General features: G+C 35.7%; 1 protein-coding gene across 4 annotated transcripts in view; it reads left to right on the forward strand.

The window, feature by feature from the left end:
- LOC149180764 (uncharacterized) overlaps nt 1-6,452 on the forward strand; it is a 40,612-nt gene extending 34,160 nt beyond the window's left edge. The window contains exons 10-14 of one of the 4 annotated variants that reach the window (XM_089416284.1): nt 5,068-5,137; nt 5,277-5,323; nt 5,410-5,534; nt 5,642-5,728; nt 5,974-6,452. In XM_089416284.1, the coding sequence (XP_089272410.1) occupies nt 5,068-5,137; nt 5,277-5,323; nt 5,410-5,476 (184 nt within the window). In that variant the 3' untranslated portion in view covers nt 5,477-5,534; nt 5,642-5,728; nt 5,974-6,452. Of the gene's footprint in view, nt 1-5,067; nt 5,138-5,276; nt 5,324-5,409; nt 5,535-5,641 lie in introns of all 4 variants that reach the window. The other 3 variants (XM_089416283.1, XM_089416282.1, XM_089416281.1) reach the window with 3 other exon arrangements.
- The last annotated feature ends 15,173 nt before the right edge of the window (nt 6,453-21,625 follow it).

Here is a 21,625-nt window from a genome sequence, read left to right on the forward strand (position 1 = left end):
CGCGCAGGGTGGCTCGAAACAGAGCAAAACAGAACTTTGTCACTGATACTGCCGACACAAAACAGTAAGAAACAACAACACAGACAGGCTTATGCCGAGACAGAAGTATGAAACAACAACACAGACATATAAAGCCGAGACAGAAAGAGGTCAGAGGAGAACTGCACAGGTGCCTCCTTAGATGTCTTTTCCCATCTGGCCGATGGTATCCAGTCCTATCTCCCGCACATGGCGATCCACCTTCGCCTGCATTGCTTCAAGGGATTTGGGCTGGTCCGCAGCAGTGGTGGCCGGCTGTGCAGCAGGAGCCGTGTTAATAGAGTCTCTTAGTAGCCTGATGAGCAGCGTTAGCATCCGATTGAGAGTTTTGACCGCCTCATGCACAGTGGATATCTTGCTGTCCAGCACGCTATTGTAATCAATAATTTTAGCCATTTGTGCCTCTGTGAGATTCACCTCTGTAACAATGTGCTGCTTCTCCTTTTCAATCGAATCCAGAGCCTTGGCTATAAGGGTCTTGGTACGCCAGCTTTCCGCCTTGGTCCTGACAAATTGAGTTGCCCTTTTCGAGGGGGTTCCCGGGTCTTTTAGCCAGTCCACCTCCTCTGCAATATCCTCCTCCGTTCTTCCTTCCTCCTCCTGCTTGGCTTGAGCTTCGAGTTCAGCAATCTTTCGTTTAATTCTTGTTACTGTCCGAGTTTCATAGCCTCCCTTGGCTTCCTGGAGGTCCCGGTTTGCTGCTGCGCAGCGACTTCCTCCCGCATCCATCACCGACGCTTCGTATCTCTCCCGACTCAGGCCAATTCTGTTTACAGAATCAATCTCAATACGAGCTCGAAGAACTGTGAGGAAAACAGGGCAGTTGCCCGCTGCTTTATAGCAAATTCCTTTGTGCATCCTCATGAGGATGGAGTTACTGCCTTTGAAGGTGGTAGTACTTTGGTGATAAGTGTGATTGAGGATCGCACAAGCGAGGCTGACGCAGGTCGAATAGGAATGCAAAAGGCTGCTTCCAGTATGATTGGTCTTACGCCAAGTGTTTGGTACTTTCCATCGGATGGGGTGGTGGGAGGTAAAGTTTGAGATGCCCCGTATGCTGGCATGCTCGATCCTGATCTGCGGAGCCTTGTTCCACCTTTTCTCACACAGAATTGCCATTAATGGCATTGAAAACTGACAATACGGATCCTCTCCATGCGTATTGATGGTGCTGTTGCTGAGGTTGTGCATCCCGTTTCTTGAACTGTAATGATCGCCTCTCTGAAAAACCTGCCGCCGCCAGGAGCTCCACCGTTCAAGATGTCCTATCATCCTGTAGAATGGTTTGGGCTTATAACCACCACCGGTATCCTTATAATTTCGATACCGAGGCCGAGTGCCATCCCCTATTAAGGTTGGGTGGCCTGGATTAAGTCTTTTGCCGCCAGCTGTTCGCATGTAACTTTAATGATTGGGCTATCGATCTCATGCCAACACCTGTTCATGACAATGTTCGGGTTGTCAGCTCCAAAGTTTGCCAGATGGTCAGCCAGACCATTAGCCTTTCTCCTCACGGTCTGGAAGGTTAAGCCTCTCATCTCCGTGATGAGTTCTGCTATACTTTCCGTTGCTTTGGCTAACCTCCAATGCCTAGTAGCCTTGCTTATGCTTGTTCCTGCTTGTAGGCGTTTAGCCGCCAACATTCTAGAAACTGTTAAAATCTCTAGGATTATATGAAATGATCTTGAAGTGAAGATATTTAGTGGATTGACCCTATCCAAGATCCTACTTCCAAGTGTAGCCGAGCTTTCGAAAGCCCACCAGCATCCACATTTCTCTCTCTTTACACATGATGAAAATATATAGAATTAAAAATTGTCTCAGCAAGTTGTATGTCAAATATATAGGCTGCAGGATATGATTATCCAAGGAATTTGTTCCATTCATCCAGTTAATCACAAGGAGGGAGTTACCAAAGGTTTGAAGTGTTTGGGCTCCTTTTCCATCTGATAGCATTAACGATAGCTTAAAGACCAGCAACTTAAGATTATTGGTTCCTCTGCCCAGTCCAGCTTTGGAACTTACACGAGATTCGTTACATACCTTACAAAGTATACACCAACCAGGATCATGATTGCCTCTTTTCGGTTAACTATCTCAGGTAAGTGTCTTAATTTTACGACCTAACCACATAAAATTCCAGTCTATTAAAGGACATATAAATTCCCATATTTCTTTCCACCACTGGACCAATTCCCCCCTCCATCAGCTGCACTTAAAGTCTGATTATTGACAGCCTAATTTAGGTGTATAGATCCCACTTTTAGGATTTCTTTTTTCCCCATACAACCTCATCCTCAGCATCTTCAATTCTTATATGGCTTCACCTATGAATTGGAGTGTTTCTTTTTCACAATAGATTCTCTCCCTTCCAACCCGAGTATAGATAATAATTCTGGAGAAGTTACCTGATTAAGAAAGAATGTTCCTGTCCTATGAAAAACCTCTATCAAGCTGATAGACAACTTGAATTCCTCACTCCTACCAACACGAGGATCTATGCCAATCCTAATTCTCAGCCTATTCCCAATTCTCCATAGTAGCCATTGATCAATTAAAGGGAAAGGCTAGGATCATTGCCTTACCTTACAAAGTATACAGCAACCAGGATCATGATTGCCTCTTTTTGGCTAACTATCTCAGGTAAGTGCCTTAATTTTACGACCTAACCACCTAAAATTCCAGTCTATTAAAGGACATAAATTCCCATATTTCTTTCCACCACTGGACCAATTCCCCCCCTCCAGCTGCACTTAAAGTCTGATTATTGACAGCCTAATATAGGTGTATAGATCCCTCTTTTAGGATTTCTTTTTTCCCCATACGATCTCATCTTCAGCATCTTCAATCTTATATGGCTTCACCTAAGAGTTGGAGTGTTTCTTTTCCATAATAGATTCTCTCCCTTCCAACCCGAGTAGAGATGATAATTCTGGATAAGTTACCGGATTAAGAAAGAATGGGCCTGTCCTAGGAAGAACCTCTATCAATCCGATAGACAACTTAAATCCCTCACTCCTACCAACACGAGGATCTATGCCAATCCTTAATTATCAGCCTACTCTCAATCCTCCATACTAGCCATTGATCAATTAAAGGGAAAGGCTAGGATCATTGCCTTACAGATTGCTGATGCATTTTGCCTTTTTTATTTGGAAACCTGATCTGCTCTTCCATAGAACCCTTTGATGTACATTTGAGTTATAACCTGATACCCAAGTCCCTTGCCTCTGATCAATTTTAAAATGCATTTGGCAGCCAATGCTTTGCTGAAGGTATGGGTATTCTTCAACCCCAAACCCTCCATATCTTTTGTATGGCAACAGGCTTCCATTTGACCAATGCAATTCCCTTTTTTCTCTCCATATCCAGACTACAAAAATCTATAGCTTAATTTCCTAATGTTTTCCAATATCCTCATTTAGGAATAAAAACTACATCCAACAAATAGGACTAGCGTTTACAACTGATTTGACTAATATGAGTCTACCTCCTTGAGAAAGCTCTCAATTACACCTTACAATTATTCTCTTTTCATGTACTTTATCATAATCATTGGGCTTGAGATAAAAACTTAGATATTTTAGCCCCTCCTGGTCATCAATATGCTGATATGGAACTAACTGAGATAAATCTGATTTCACCTTCATCTAAACCAGAAAAGGATACCTTTGATTTCTGAATATTAATCAACATATGTGTAGCAAATTGCAATGCAATATAGGTTTATTTCACTAAGCTTAAGAGCATCCTTCCTTGTGCTATTGCAGAAAAGTAGGATATCATCTACAAAGATAACTTTGATTTCTGAATATTAATCAACATATGTGTAGCAAATTGCAATGCAATATAGGTTTATTTCACTAAGCTTAAGAGCATCCTTCCTTGTGCTATTGCAGAAAAGTAGGATATCATCTACAAACAAAAGATGTGACAGAAAAACACCACCCCGAATTCTTTTGCGTTTAGAAAGGTCCAGTTCCTTTTACGTCAATGAGAGATCTGCTCAACCCTTCAGCAACAACAGTCACTAGCAATGGTGAGAGAGAGGGCACCCCTTCTACCCTTTATCTGGACCGAAGAACTTTTGAGTACCCCTTCAACTATTTGCCTGCCATCAACAACTCTGAGCAGACCCATTAATTAAAATTGCAGAGGATATAAAAAAGGTTATGTAGCACGTTATCCAGTTAACAATGTAAAGACTCAACCCTAAGCGAGTCAGCATCATTTTTAAATACATCCGTCTTACCCTATCACATGCTTTAGGAAAAAGACCAACTTGATCACCATAGAAGTACGATTCTTAGTTTTTATTGTATAAACTATAACCCATCCTGAACTACGCCTATTGCCTGATAAAAACCTCAACTGCTCACTTGAGATGGATTCTGATAATATTCTCCTAACTCTCATTGCAATAACCTTAGCAATAAGTTTATATACAATTACATGATGAGATAGGCCTGTGCAGAATTTGTTTCATGGTTTTGTCATTCATCTCTGTGATTGATTCAAGTGATAAATGTCATCCTCTTTCATATGCTAACAGTGAGATGTATCAGTTATGTTCTTCAGATAGTTAATTTTTTATTTTTTTAACCATATGATAGGGACTCAGATGACCCCGGTGTGACATTCCCTCAAATTTGGGCGGTGTCTAAAACATCCCCTCGATGTGGTTCTCGTTCCCACATTTCCACATCCTGGAAGCTTGTTGGAACATTGACAGATTGTGCTGACATGAGTGTCTGAGCAAGACTAGTTCTTTTATTTATAGAGTTTGAGTTAAAACTTAATATGAACTAAAAATACCTGTTTCACTTGTTCTTTAGATATATATATATATATATATATATATATATATATATGGAGAGAGAGAGAGAGAGGTTCTAAGGAACAAGAGAACATGGTATTTTTAGTATATTTTTTCTGAGAATATTTTTATTATATATAATGGTATTATTTGTCATTTATTCTTGTTGCTATTGTTTAAACCATGGTATAATTGGTTCTATTTGTCTTCAGGGCACGACCTTCTACTCGTAGACGTGGAAGGTCAGATTCGTCATCTTCAGAATCACCGAGTCCACGCAAGGTTTTTCCACTATTCTATCTGTGAGCTTGTCCTTAGTCTTATATATCCAAGAAGGATAATTCTAACTTGACTATTTTAGAAATATTTCTGCCCGTGGGTTCCACTGTTGTCTTAATATTTGTATCTTCTCATGTGGCAGTCCCCTCGTGGAAATAGGAGAATTTCAAGAAGCCGTAGTCCTAAAAGGTATGTTTCTGGTTACGTACTGATGTATAACATAATATCCTACAATAACTTTGATTTGTAACTGCAAGTTTAAAATACCTTTACAGGCCTGCGAGGGGAAGAAGCAGTAGTATTAGTGGTAGCAGTAGCTCTCCTCCCTCTAAAATTAATTGAAAGCTCCCCTCTATCTAAAATTGCCCGATAAAGCCTGGAATATGTCAACCAATTCAAGGTAAGAAAACTCTTGTCACTTGCTTATGTGCTCTATTATCTGGATTTTAGCTTTTATCAGTACACTCAGGTTTGTAAAGTGCAGTAAAACTCGTTGACTATTGTTAGCTGCTTGCTGCAGGTTCCTTGATTTGAATGGAACCAGTATAGAACATGGGCAAACCTGGGCTTTTGTCATCTACACTTGCACTGCTTGTATGTGTCAGTAATAGATAGGTTCTTATATGATTGCATTTTGTCTTAACTACTACTCTCTGACTTCATTTCCTATGGCTTTTCCGAGGTCATTTTTTTAGCAAATGTCAGAGGACCTCAGTTTTTATTTTGTTATTAGTGATTCCATACATTAATGTCTCTCTAGGTCATCTTTCTTTTGTTTGCCTTGTTGTTTGTTTCACCTTTGGCATTGGTCTTGGTGCTGGCGGTCCGTATTTCTTCAGGCAGCATTCAACATCCGACATGGTCTTTGGTCACAAAATGTTGGGAAATTGAAGCCATAATTTTGGCATGATGAATAGGGTTCCGATGAGTTCAAAGGATATACCATAAGTTTAACCATGACTGGCACGTGTCTACTATACACATAATTAAGTTGAATTTGTCCAAGGAGCAGTAAAGCTTGATGATTTGGAGAAATGTGATGCAGAAGTGGATGTTTTCACAAACTGAAGATTTTCTGTATAAGGTCGAATGACAGCCTACCTTCAGATCACATACTCCCTCTATAGATTATAGCTAATGGTAATGCTGGGAGATCAATATAGGGTCTTGTTATAACCCCTATCATAGATTATATTTGTTTCCAGATGTTAAGCTTAGCAAGAGGGTCCCCTTCATTACTTTCTTATGCTATTGGATGTTTCTTCTGGGTTTGAACTTAAAAAATAATTATAGACATGGATCTTGTGGCATTGTGTTATGTTATTCTATTAATGAATTTAGGTGATGAAGCAATTTGACATATTTGATTGTAGAATTAAAGGATTTGCTGGTTTTTTTTGAGCTTTTTAACTGATATTGATATCCTTTAAGAGAACACTGAATATTCATATTTGGAACTAGTCTTACGGTGGTATGCAGAATGAAAATCCTGGGTAGGACAGTATTTTGTCTCTGTGAAGCATCTGCTCTTCCTCATATTTTAGGAGCTAGTGTTTGAATCTTCTTTTACATGTTTTTTGTTTTTGTTTTGTTTTACATTGAACAATAATGAGATTTTTTATATTAGATCAAAATCTGCACCTGGTTCTCAGCAAATACATCAGGAATTACATCATAATACATGTAAGTATTTCAGACTGATGTTTCCTATCCAAATCACTGTCATCTCGAGAGGTACATTATTCACAGACAAAAGAGGGGTTTTTGGAGGTGAATGCCTTCCAATAGAGGCCCGGAATAAAGCAAAATTTACAGTACATACACTCCTAGTTTATGATGTAACTTGATGCTGCATGACTTAATATTGGAACTATCAATTCGCTAAATTTCAGAATGCATCCCAGATTGGCACACCCGCTTCCTTATTATTATCCTATAGTATGTGCCATAATAGGGATTTTTTTGTTTGTTGCCGCCTTGAGACATTTTATGAGATTATCCAAAAATGTCTTCTTAGAGATGAAAGATGAATTTTTAATTATGTGCTCAATGATAATAAGAGTCTTCCAACATAATGAGAGAGGAAACCTGAGTTTCATCGGCAAGGAGGATGCGGATGCCTTATAATAAGTCATAATTAAATTTTTTAATGAATAAGTTATAATCAAAATTTTTAATTACGTGCTGAATGATAATAAGAGTCTTCCAACTTATGAGAGAGGAAACCATGAATTTTTAATTATGTGCTCAATGATAATAAGATTCTTCTAACATAATGAGAGAGGAAACCTGATTTTCATTGGCAAGGAGGATACCTTGTAATAAGTCATAAATATGCCTTGTAATAAGTCATAAATTTTTAATTATGTGCTGAATGATAATAAGAGAATGAGAAAGGAAACTTGATTTTCATTGGCAAGGAGGATGCCTTGTAACAAGTCATAAATTTTTAATTATGTGCTGAATGATAATAAGAGAGTCTTCTAACATAATGAGAAAGGAAACCTGATTTTCATTGGCAAGGAGGATGCTTTGTAATAAGTCATGGTATTCTGCCTTATTAGTACTTTTAAGACTTTTATTTCACCGGAGTAATAAATAACCCCTCCCCGTCCTGCCACCATTATCTCTTTTACATGTTTATTAATAGTACTCATATGATGTAATTTTATTTTCTAATGGCCATGTATGACTAAAAACAAAGAATAATTTATTTTTCCTAACTGCATGGTAAAAGCAAGACTATTCTGCCTTATTAGTACTTTTAAGACTTTTATTTCACCGGAGTAATAAATAACCCCTCCCCCTCCTGCTACCACTATCTCTTTTAACATGTTTATTAATAGTACCCATATGATGTAATTTTATTTTCTAATGGCCGTGTATATGGCTAGAAACAAAGAATTATTTGTTTTTTCTAACTGCATGGTAAAAACAAGACTCTTCTTTAGATATGATGGTCGAAATTTTTGGTAACTCGCAAAATTACGTTACCTTCATGAAAGCCATCTTTAATGCGCCTATGTTCATGTTGCCCGGCACCTGGTTCTCTAATATCTTGAATAGTTTATGTAAGATCGATGCAATAGGGAGTGTATTTAGTTTTTGTATAATCAGAGTGCATGTACAGGGCTTGTCATACGTACTGCCTACGAAATTGTTTCTAATGCACATACGATTTGGATCGAAAAAGAGCCTATGAAATTGTTTCTAATGCACATACGATTTGGATCGAAAAATATCTTTATCGACAGGCTATTTTTAAGTTATAAAGGGAAATTATTGCATTACAAGAGTGATCTAGTGCTTCACATGCAAGAGTGATAAAAGCGTGATCGGTGGGAAGGCATATTCAACGAAAATAGCCTTGCCTGGGACATGCGCAACCTATGAACAACTTGCAGCCACAAGATTTACAAAATTGGATCATGCCTTTCCCCTCATTACAGTGATTCCAATAGAAATAAATTGTCTGCACATTGTCTCTGGTATGTATGCTGATGTTCATTTTGTGGCCTTCGTGTAGCCTGCTTCGTTATCAACCTCTCTAAATTAAAATGGTCGCGGAAATATTGAACTCGTGGAACTAGACATGTAGTAGGGGAGGCTGTTGACAATATTAAAAAAAAATTCGTTGTTTTATAATTTAATATTTTTTAGGCTCCCCAATTATAAATTTTGGGGCGTAATTTTAGTGTGACCTGTCCAGCTAAAATTTGGAGCTTAAATTTAGTTAGCTGCCTAAATCTAATTAAAATTTTGGGAACTTGCTGTATAAGAATAAGATTCATTTGAATGCGACGCACAATGATAGTGCATTGAAGAATAAATCACAAATGCATTCAGATGGTATTCAGTATGATCTCACATTTATCATTACGATGGTATATGTGTTTTATAGAGGTTGCAAATGATTATAAGATTTAAATCTTTTTTGTTTGAGAAGAGGTGGTAGTGGCTTTCTCAAGCCATCATCGAAATACAGCGAGGGACGATGATAATGCATTGAAGAATAAATCACGAGGCATTCAGATGATATTCAATATGATCTCTCATTTATCATCGATAGTGTATCTGTGTTTTATATGATATCTCATTTATCATCGATAGTGTATCTGTGTTTTATAGAGATTGCAAATGATTATAAGATTTATGATCTCTTATTTATCATCGATAGTGTATCTGTGTTTTATAGAAATTGCAAATGATTAAGAGGATTCAAGTCTTTTTTGTTTGAGAAGAGGTGGTTGTGACTTTCTCAATCCATCATTCAACAATATATAGATCAATGAGACTCCTAACCATTCCACTGAAAGGCATAGTCCCGTAGCTATTATCGAAGTCTGCACTGCATTCCTCATCTTCGGAAGTGTAGGTCTCATAAAATGAGGAAGATTATTGTAATTATAATTATTTTGTATTAATAAGAGTTGAAGATGATCGTAATTATAATTATTTTGTAATAATAAGAATTGAATATGAGTACTTCATTTTTTGATGGTGCCAATGAAGATTTGCCATTTAAGAAAATATGTTGCATGATTTGTCATTTAAGAAAATATGTTGCATTTGTCACTGGTTTAGTGAAGGATATATATTATAGCATTAAGATGGGCATTTTCATTTTACTTTTTGCATGTGGAAATTGAAATCAATATATATTTCATTTTCGCATTTAATGTTTTTGTCAAAAAGTTCTGGTAAAAATAATAAAAGAACAAACTACTTGATTTTGATGAATACTCAAACCTATTAAATAACTGAAATGTTATTGGAAATAAATCACTATAAAATCTCAAGTTGAATTTTGTGATTGATAATTACATGAAGAAGGATGTGGTTCAGTTTCATCAAAGAGTATTTTGTATTTGGAGTAGCTCTTTGATCAAGTTTTGTGAATGTGATCAACAAGAGCATTGAATGTGATATAGTGCCTATGCTTCTCTTTCTTTTGCGTTTCATGGAAGGGAGCATATGGGCTCTATGGTGGAAGAGTCTCTCAAGTGTAAGAATTAATTAATTGTGGTGATTGCACATGTGTCCAAAGTAGACAAATGAAACGTTATCAAAACCAAAACCTTAAGAGGTTGTCTCTGTTGTTGCAAAACTTTACCTTTGATTGGTCTATGCGGGAAGCTTGGATCTTCATTAAAAAAATGAGGTGGGTTGGAAACCCTTTGCCAGTTCTCTAATCAATATTGCTTCCCCTTGCCTATGCTAGTGATTGATTGAAGTGCATGGTGGAAGAGTCCCCCAAGTGTACGAATTAATTAATTGTGGTGATCGCACGTGTCCAAAGTAGACAAATGAAACATTATCAAACCCAAAACCTCAAGAGGCTTTATGTTTGCTGTTGCAAAACCTTACCTTTGATTGGTCTATGTGTGAAGCTTGGATCTTCATTAAAAAATGAGGTGGGTTGGAAACCCTTTGCAAGTTCTCTAATCAACGTTGCTTGCTCTTGCCCATGTCAGTCATCGATTGAAGTGCATGAGAAAAAAAGTTAGGTTGAAAGGAACTCTAGCAAAACAATAAAGGTGTATGTTTAATGAATGTTGATTCTTAAAGAGTTGGCTTCAATTTTGGTAAGATGGCAAGTGTTTGTTGACAACTTGCAATAAAAAATGAAGTGTTTAGTTGGAATATCTTGGCTAAGGTCGGGGCAAGCCTTGATGCCGGATGGAAGAATGATCTAGTCAACAATGGGTGTTGCTAGTAGAATTGCTTGAGATTTGGTTCATCGATGGTGCCCCATGGGATAGTGTAACCCTTATAGTTGGTTCCCGCCCTCAACTCCTCCCCATCAAATTTGAATTTTGAGACTTGATGGGGACTAAACCCCATGTAAACAAATTGGTCTACACCTAATTGGTAAGGTATTTGACCATAGCTTTTTGTTTTTATAATTAAATTATACCTAGTTGCTTAATTTGACTTTTTAAAATATAAAGTGGAAGAATTGCTTGCATAATTAATTGTCAAGAAGAAAACTCCATTGATACCCTCAGTTCTTCCTCCCTTCTCTTCCTTTGAAGTTGGCAAGATAAACGCTGCATAAAGTGTGGAACAAAACAAAGATAATTTAGCATCAGTTGATCTTGATGAAAGGAATGAAATAAAGTGGTGGCATTAAAACATTTCTATGTTCGGTGCAAACAAATCTCTTCATTGAAGCTTAAGGGCATTTTAAAGTAAAATTTGTGCAGATAATTGAATAGTAGTGTTAGTCTTTTCAAATTCGACCTTTGATCTTGCAACTTTGATACCATATAAGAATAATATCAATTTGAATGGGAGGCACAATGATAATGCAAATGAATAAATATATTCCTTTTATAGATATTGCAAACAATTATAAGATCAAACTACTTAAGTGATTGAGTGCTTATCTCAACCATCATCCAACAATATTTCATCTCCTAACAACTCAATATATTACATAAATAAACATTATAATCTTAAATATTAGAAATCAAAATGTATGATCTTATCATAAAACACGAATAATGAAATATCAATTATGCTTAAAAGAAAATACATAATGCAGAACTAAGTACTTAAATTAATTTAATTAATTTACTTGTAAGAATTGACTTTGTAATGTGTCTTCTACGATTGCTTGAATTTTTTCCTAGGATTTACTTGTATATTGAAATTATCAATTATGCTCCAAGAAAAATACAAGATGTAGGGCCAGGTTAAACAATAATGTCAATTAATTAACTTGCAAGAATTGACATTACAAAGAGTCTTGTAGGTTTACTTGAATTTATATTTTCGAGAATTTGCTTGTATACTTTTCTAATGACATTTTATCAAGTTATGTGGCATTCACATTTTAAAAATATGTTAGCTATGCTACTTTTCCATTTTACTGTGTTTGATGTTTCATAGATTGTGACAATATGTTATATGGAAGTTATAAATTGCACATTTCAAATGGAGTTATATATATATATATATATATATATATATATATATATATATATATTTGTTTAAATCATATTTGTGAGAAATGTTCCTTTAATTTCTTTGTTGCTAGAACTTTTAATTTTGTGTTTTTGAAATAATTTGTCTATCACATGGATGCTAAAGCTTTTGAAAAATGAAAGATATTTTTCAGTCGCCAACCCCCTTGGCACTTCAGGATGGCTATTTCCGTCTAGGAGAGTAGAGCCATTCCTTTCTTTCCCCTATGTTTTGACTAGATGAAATAATAGCAAAGTTAGTGAATTCTCTCAGGGATCCCTAGATACATCTATTATGGCCTTGAGGATTGTTTAACTAGAAATTTCAACCCCATGAGAGAACCATCTTCCACACTAGGCATTCATTTTTTTCAATCTTCTATAGAGGCCATATTCACTCCTCTTTGAGATACATATTTTCCTCGAGTTGGAAACGAAAGTACTTTAAACCAACCTCAAAGCATAGGATTTGAAGGGGAAGTTTTTATTAATATAGTGCTTCTCAGGCTTGGAGAGGCCCCAACACGTAACTCGAGATTTGGTAGAATTTACTATCATACCTGTGGCTTTGTAAGAGAAGTCTAATATTTCCTTTTGTTTGTCCAACTTGTGCTTTGATCCATCATATAATACAAGTATGCCATCAACAAAAAGTAAACGCAAAATACTACAAGAATTTCCGTTTAAGAGACATTTGAATGAACCATTTTCCGGTGCAACCTTGAGTTCCCTACTTAGCCCTTTTCTATTAGGAAGAAGAGTAAATGAGACAACGATCATCCTTGCTTAATACCTCACCTAGATTTAAAGAAGGTTGAAGTTGATTCATTGACTAGGATTACAGAATCCATCAAATGGGTGCAAGTAATAGGCCATGCCAAAAAGTGTAAGCTAAAGCCTAAGTGGATAAGGATGAGGCACATGAAGATCCAACTAACATGATCTAATGTTCTTTTGAGAGGTCAATTTTGGAAATCATAACTTTTTAGGTTACTTGTTTTTATCAAGTGTAACCCTTGATTAACTCTAACCACTTAATGAATTTTGTGCCTTTCAAGGAACCCAAACTGCTTTAGAGAGACCCACTTTGAAATAACTCTCTTTCATCTACATGAGATGATTTTAGAGATGATCTTGTAGGTGTTGTTGCAGAGTGAAATTGGGTGGAAACTTTCAAATCTAGTTGGATTGCCTATCTTCAAAATGAGTGTTATGAGGGTAGTATTGAAAGCTGCTAGAATTTTACTTTAGAGCCAAGAAGCTTCCACAAATTTCTCCTCTATGATTTCATAACATCTAAGAAATAATTCTACATGTATCCCAATCTCTATTGTTAGAAGTTGATTATCTTTTGGAAACTAGAGAGCCAAAGGATGGCTTTTATTGTGGCTTGATTGTCCTCTTTAAATAGGGTTTTGAAGTGATTGGCCCCTTTCGAGGTAACGTCAATAAAATCCCCACAAGGAACAAACTCCTCTTTAAAAATTTCAGCAAACTTAAGTAAGAACTCCTCTTATCACCTTCCTCATATTGACTCCAATCATTTACAATTCGGAACATGAGAAGTAGGACTAATGTAGGGTTTTAGAGTTGTTTAGAGGGTTTTTCTCTCTAATTTCTCAGGGTTCAAAAATAACCAACCTACTTCACTCATCCCCCTAGAAGGATTAGGAGAGTATTTGAATGAACCTATGAAATCCCTTGACCATGACCCACCCCCTCTAATCAATCTCTTTCAATGAGGTTCTAATGTAGGCTTTCCTTCCTATGAGATTTTAAAATATAATCTTAGGTCATGTAACAAAATCTTTGGATTATTTGAAGGTGGTCTCAGGTACTTGGAAAAAAAAGACAACACAAAGAACCTTTCCATTGCCAAGAAGAAAGTTAATTTATAAGTGAAGTGGAAAAAAAATCACTTATTGGGGCCACTTAGATAAACACCCCCCCTGCCCTTCCCCACCTCGCCAAGGATTTCCTTATATGATTTTATTAACTTTAAATTGTAGCGGATTGGTCAATCCCTTTACGAAATTGGCCCTTAGGAGTTTAGTAGAAACTCATAAACCCAGTCCTTATTTTGTAAAAGCTCAAGAAGGGAACAAAATAATTCAAGATCTCTCAAAAATTCTGAAAGGATGGAACCTCAATTTCGTGGATGCTTTAGGTTGCTCAGGAGGGCTAGTCATAGGTTGGAAGACTAACACTTTTTTATCTCGTTAATTCATAGGCTTTTGATTCAGGGTTGGGGATTTCCCTTCACTTTCTTGAATTGAGGAAAAGTTTTATCTGCTTAAACATTTATGGGCTATACTCGAACCACTTTGGATATTGAGATTACCTCTTCTCTAGGACGTGGATGAGGCTAGCACAAGTCATTCTTGGTGGTAATTTAAAATTTACTCTTAGCATATTTGAGGTTTGGGGGCTAGCAACCTAAGTGGACTCTGTATTTGATTTTCTCATTAGAAGCCTCAAGCAGTGAACCTCTTAGACATAGAGCCTCGAGTATTGAACCTCTTGGACATAAAGCCTCGAGTATTGAACTTCTTGGACATAAAGACTCAATCAATCAACCTATTGGACATACAACCTCAAGTAGTCAGCCTATTGGACATAAAGCCAACCAACCCATAACATATCCAACACCCTTTGTATGCCATTGAGAGTACGTGGTATTTTAAAAAACTCAATTTTTTGGTTCTCCACATTTCCACACTAGAATTTTCCTTTAGAAACATGGTTATGATATCAAATTCATCTCAAAAGTCGAATCCATCCATTAGTTAATAAATAAAATTGCTCGTCGACGTTACCAATGGTTCTTTTGTCCATCGATGATTCATTAATTGATGGTTGTCTACTCTTCTTGTCGTTGATATAAACGAGTTTTATTGCTCATTGAAAATATACACAATTTTGGTGCCTCTAGCTATGTCGTTGATTATATTATCAATTGATGATATATGCAGAAATGTGATTCATCAAATGTACATAATAATTATGCTCACCTAGCATCATTTCCACATTATAGAATCTAGGTCTTTAGATATATTTTTTTCAACATTCTAGTTTCCTTGCCAGATCTAATTTATCTACCTAGGTAAATATGCTACTTCAAGAAATATGTTCATGCATGTCTAAAGTAAATACAAAATATGTGACAATAATTAGGACCAAAACAACAATATAAGCATGCAAAAACACATAAATGCATAAAACAACATTTATACTCTAGGATAGCACAACATTCAATAGATATAATAAATAATTTGCACAATTATTTGATGTAATTCAAAGAGTAGTGGTAGAACTTAGTCGTTCCACCCCGCTGTAATCACATTGCTCCAAATCTCTTAATCGCGGGTCTCACCCTTGAGCTGGGGGTATAAATCCCCAAAGGAAATGGCTTATCTAAAGCCAATTATGATCATATAGACAATACCAAATAAGTACTAGATTGAGTAGCAACTCCAACATCCTCCCTAACTATAACATCACATTTCTCAACCTACACATCCCAAGGTACTGCATCCATTTTTCACCTCTGTTGTCCATCAAGTTATGCCACTACTCTTATTGGGATTCTAACACAAACCAACTAGAAATTTTTGAAGTATTATAGCTTTGGGAGTTCCAACTACCCTCATGAGTCTTTTAGGAACTCCTCAGGCCTCAAACTGAGCAATTCTACCCAACCAATCCCCCCTGCAAGGTCTTGACTTACCCAAGACAAGCAAGGATAATTGGCCACATAATTTCGCTAAGAAATTTAACACACAAGTTTACCAAGTTATAGGCTAAATGGATATTTAAGCTCACTTACATTCAAGTTTGTATCGTGAACCAACGATGAACCAATAATGAACTTACAATGAATTTACAAGGTACATGGGAGCATTGATGGTTGAATGATGAGAACACAAATTTTGTTTGAATGTGATATTCCCGTGAAGTATCACATGAGGAAATGGCACCCATCACTTGGGAACTCATGTAGACCACCTCCCCTTCACTTTTGGACTTGGGAATATACCATATATTCAGAACATTTTGGTTATGGTCATAAAGTCACTTTTGGAATATGGTATTATTTTCATGGCTTAGGAACCATGTCATGGTTCCACATCCTCATCTTTCCCTCTTATGGAGTCTTATGCCACCCACCTCTCATGTCTGACTTAATTTGCATCAGTGGTGTATTTTATTAATATGGATGTGATTTATACATATTACATTGTTAGGATCACTAACCCTAATTGCATGGGCACTCTAACCTAAATATGTGTCCCAAAACAAGTATATACACATGGGCACATAGATCCAACAACACCTAGCTCACCAACCTAATAGAAATATGTTCAAAGATAACATAGGGATAATTTTGGGGGTGCCACTTTGCCCACCTTATCTATGCACTATCCCCAATGCATCATATACATATGTATAAGCGAAAAAGGTGTGGGCATACTTCCCACATATCCTCCTTCAACTTCCATGTAGCATCCTTAATGATGTAATTGCTCCACTGGACCTTTGCTATACCTTTGGCCTTGTTATGGAGTTCCTTAACTTTTTTGTTCACGATGGACATTGGTTCTATAGGAAAGTCTCTTACGGGACCCACCTAAATCATATTGCAATGAATTACATGGTTAACATTAGGCACATAACTTTTAAGTATGAAACATGAAACACATCATGAATATACATGGATGCAAGCAATGCAAGCTTATATGCAATTGGGCCAATCCTTTTAAAGATTTGAATTTACCCAAAAATCTCGCTGCCAACTTTGAACAATTTCCCCAATTTTAATTGACTCTTTTTGGCTTTGACTATCAAGAATAATTTCTCCAACTATAAATTTCGTATATATTTGGCCCTTGTTTGCATAAATTTTCTACCTATCTAGGGTGGCCTTCAAGTTTTATTTGATTTATGCCACCCGCTGTTCCATTTTCCTGAGCAAATCCACCCCAACAATGGCTCCATCCATTGGGTTATCCCAACTCATGGGTGTCTTGCATTTCATACCAGAATGTCTCAAATGGGCTCATCTTCATGGATGCTTGATACCCATTCTTATATGAAAATTCAAACAAATACAAATTTTATTCCCACTTTGATGGTTTGTCTCACGTACATCCTAAGCATATTCTCAATCACCTAATTAACCATCTTACTTTGTCTATTTAATTATGGGTGATATGGTCCGAAATCCTTTGAAAAAACTATGGCAAAAGTTGCAAGTGAACATGGGATCCATCTCTAAAATGACTGCCTTAGGTACTCCATGAGTGGGCAATGTTAGTAAGTTTATCTGCCATTGCTACGATGGAATAATGTTGTCTCATAATCTTCAGGCATTTTGGTAATAAAGTCCATAGAAACAACCTCCCATTTCCATTTAGAAATGGGTATAGGATGAAGTAGACCTGCTAGATGTTTATGTTCAACCTTAATTTTTTGACACTTCAAACACTTGACTATATAATCAACCACTTCCCTTTCCACACTCAGCCAAAAGAATCGATTTTTGACAAATGACCATTATAATTTTCTGAGATAAATTTACCAGATTTTTTTTGCAAGATATACTTAGAAAATTCACCAGAAACACCATAAATTTGTATGATAGAAATTTCTAGCACTTAAATAAGTATTGCAATTACAAACCCAAAAAATTGGAAAGTAATGCAAAACCCCAACTTATTTATTAGCAAGCAATTTGGAGGAAATGTACATGGATATTGGTTGAAACCCTGATGCAATGTCTTCTGAAAACCTTTTCAATAACTCAGATCCTTCAGGACTAGAATTTAACCTCTTCAATTCATAATTCGGTACTATGATAATCTTGGCTTGCTTTTAGACTATAATTTCTACCTCGAAAAAACTACTCGCTCCATCACGACATGCAATTCGGCCCTTTCATTGGATGAATCAATCGACCACTTAATGGATCACTTCGATCTCCCTACAAAGATCACAAATGATTAACTAGAATGGATTTACAACCGCCAACTAGGGTGTGCATTTCAATAGTGAAACTGGGAATAAGTAAGGTTTCTCTCTCACAAGCTACTCAAGCTTTTGTCAAATATACAAATAATCTTTTCACCTTTTCCTCAAATTTCCTCTTCTTTTATAACTGTGTTTTCTCTTCAAAATACCATGGGTTGTTGAAATACCATGATCAATACCATGGGTCATCAAAATATCACGAATTTTCTCTTTATAATCTTTTTTAATTTAATTATTCATTTGACTTTTTGATGTTACTCTTTTCTCTCCAAGTGAAAATGAACAATTAAATTGATCTTTTTGGAAAGGGACATGTTCGTCCTTCTCGTTTTCCCTCGAGCAATTTGGAATATGCATATCAATGTTAGGATCCAAAATATGCCTATAGCATGCTCCAGATGTCCCATAATCAAATGTGAAAAACTCTCCAGAGGATGCCAAAATTGCCATATCCAAATCAATTCCTTTGTCCACGTATACATGATAAACAACATCAGTATGGCCAAGAATTGACATTTTTGTTGATTCCTCAATTTATGACACCAACTTATTTAAAATTGTATTTGATCGCGCTGCTTCTTTGCCTCCTTTAAGAAGAAGTCCATTTCACTTCGAATTGCTAATGCATCTATTTGAATCAAAATATCTAGTCGGTAGTCAAGAATTATAAGTAACACACCTAAGGGATTAGTTGTCTTTTATGAAATTAGACCATTTGCATCCTCTGTCCCTTTCAACACTTCACTAATTGGGTCATTTATGTCTACAAGAGCTTTGATTGACTTTGCTAAAATGAAAATATTTCCTGGTTTTAGTGTTAATTGAGAAACTGTGATGTCTAAAATTCTTGTGTTTCTTTTGCATCAAATTCACTTTTTTCTCCTACTACAATACTACCTAGAATAACAAAGTTACCAATCAAACGAGAACTATTACATCAAAACGAGAACTCTAGCCCAAGAACTCCCAAAAAACATGGAAAAACAACCCAAAAACAAAAAAGTGTGTAATGCCAGAATGATGTTTTTTTTAAAGGGTAAATTTTCAACATTTTTTTAAAATGGTAGTAAAAACCATTTTTTTTTTTGCAAAAAAGATGAAAAAACACCCTCAAAACAAAAAGTGTCGATGCAGGGACAAAAAAAATTGAGCTATAATTTTGACACTTTTTAGCGATGGAATTAAAGATAAAATATCAGGACTTTTAAAAACCTTAAAATTCCAACAATTCTCGGACATGATGTTGAAGATAAAATATCTTGTCTCAAAGCTTTATAATTCCAACAATTTCCATCCATGTTGTTAAAGATAAAATATCTGGACTCTAAAAAACCCTAAAGTTATACTTGTTTTCAAACATAGCATTAAAGATAAAATATCATAATTCAGAAAAACATTAAGAATTTGACAATTTTTCCACCATGGAATAAAAAAGCTTAAGTTTTTAACCTATTTCAACCATGAAATTATAGACAAATTATATGATGAAAACAATTTTTAAAAATAAACACGTAAATGAAAGATTCTCTATTCCAAGAGTAATTTTTATTTTAAAGGTTAAAAGTATAGCTCTTTTCAAATCTTAACCTAAGAAAACATATTCTATTGCAACAAAAACCTAAAAATCAACCATCAAAATGAAATGTCCCCTTTTACTGAGGCATTAAAATTTCAACATTTTTAAAACTATCTTATACCAGATGATAACAATAAATAATATCATGGCAATATCACTGTATAATTTAAAAATTCAACATTAATTTCTAATATTTTGTTACTTTTAATCAAAATATCAACTTTGGTAGATTGAATATAACATAAATTATTTTTTTAATTCATTGTTGCATTGTGGATATTCTAAACAGATGAATTCTTCATAATTAAAACATATAATCCAACAAACATAGAAATAAAAGTATTAGGGGGTTTACGCAGTGCATTATATTAGATGTCACTTTTGGATTCAACTGCGTTAAGTAAGTCACTAACGTATGACCATTTCCATGAGAGGTAGTCGTAACTGACTAATTTCTCATGATCCCAAAATGACATCTAAACATAGAAATGATTCATAACTTCATGTAATCATATGGAAGTCAAAATATTTATTTCAAGTTACCATTGCAAATATCATTTACATAAAATGTCCTAGACATTTATTGAAAATCACTCATAGGTTTTGGCACATCAACATAATCTACATCTTCAGATGAATGACTGGATGCAAATGAAGATGATCCATATTCTTCTCTTTCATCAACTAGTGCCCCATATGGGTCAACAAGCATGCTCACCATTTCAAGTTTCAAAAGTCTTTTAGATCTACGACTAGGTTCAACAGAGTCTCATCTCAACACTATTTCTTCTGGTAGAAACTTCTTCAAAATATCTATGGTCGTGAAGTGAAGAGTTCATCTCTTTTTTAAATTGAAGTCATAAACGAGTATGTCAACATCCTCCAATTTTAAGAGGTTTGTGCAATGACGATTTATATTTGTACCTTTTTGTTTCCTCTTCTGCCAATTTATTTATCAACTACCATCTCTGGTTTGTAAACATCATTGAATGGGAGGGTATTTGTGGCATACCAATGTACTTCAACAACTGTAATATCTTCATTTTCCTTAATGACCTTTATAACCTTGGCAACCCATAATGGATAGCCATGTGGATCTCCATCTGCTAACACCGCTATCATGAAACTCTCTTTAACATCCTGCATAGGACCCCTGTCAAGGTCTTCCATGGCTTCACGTTGTGCACGTGATCTTATAGAACCAATATAGATTTCTTTTTCCTCTACCTGTGGAGAATTAATAATACTTTGAGATTTTTGCTGTTCAACAATGTGTCTTTCCTCATGTTCATTTGACATTTTTTTGTGGCCAAAAAAATGGTCCATCCTTCAAAAGTTTATCTTCATTTCTTGATCTTGAAATGATATCACTTTGATTATTGAAAAAAGAATCCCACCAAACTGAATCAACAACAACAAAGTACTCATATGTATCTCTAATAGATCTTTTAATTTCTTCCAAGCATTCATAATCATTTATCTCTCTTATGCCTTCGTGCATTATGGAGTTCAACAACTGATTGTAATAACAATATCTTTGATGCAAATATTGGATGATCTGGAATGAACTTTAAAAATGCTAAACCTGATGACGACCCCCATTCTGCAGGATTTGAATACTTCTTGGCCCATATAAGTGTTTCCCACCATTTTTTTTGATACGAAATTGATGCTGGAAGCTAATGCCATTAAGTTCAATGTATTTCTCTTCACCATGAAATCCTAGAATAAACCTTCGCATGTCAATAGTTTCTTCCAACACATGAAAAACATGCTCTGGAATGTATGATTTCTTAATACATTCAATTAATGATGGCAGACTCCCAACATCCTTCCTCCTCAATGTTACTGAAAAATGACCGAACATCTAATCAATATGGCCATGAGCGTGCCCAACAATAAAGAAACGAACCATTACCT

Source organism: Pinus tabuliformis, chromosome 3_2 (genome assembly GCF_031772625.1).
Source record: "Pinus tabuliformis cultivar Carrire ecotype Pingquan chromosome 3_2, CPIR1, whole genome shotgun sequence".
Taxonomy (NCBI): Eukaryota; Viridiplantae; Streptophyta; class Pinopsida; order Pinales; family Pinaceae; genus Pinus; species Pinus tabuliformis.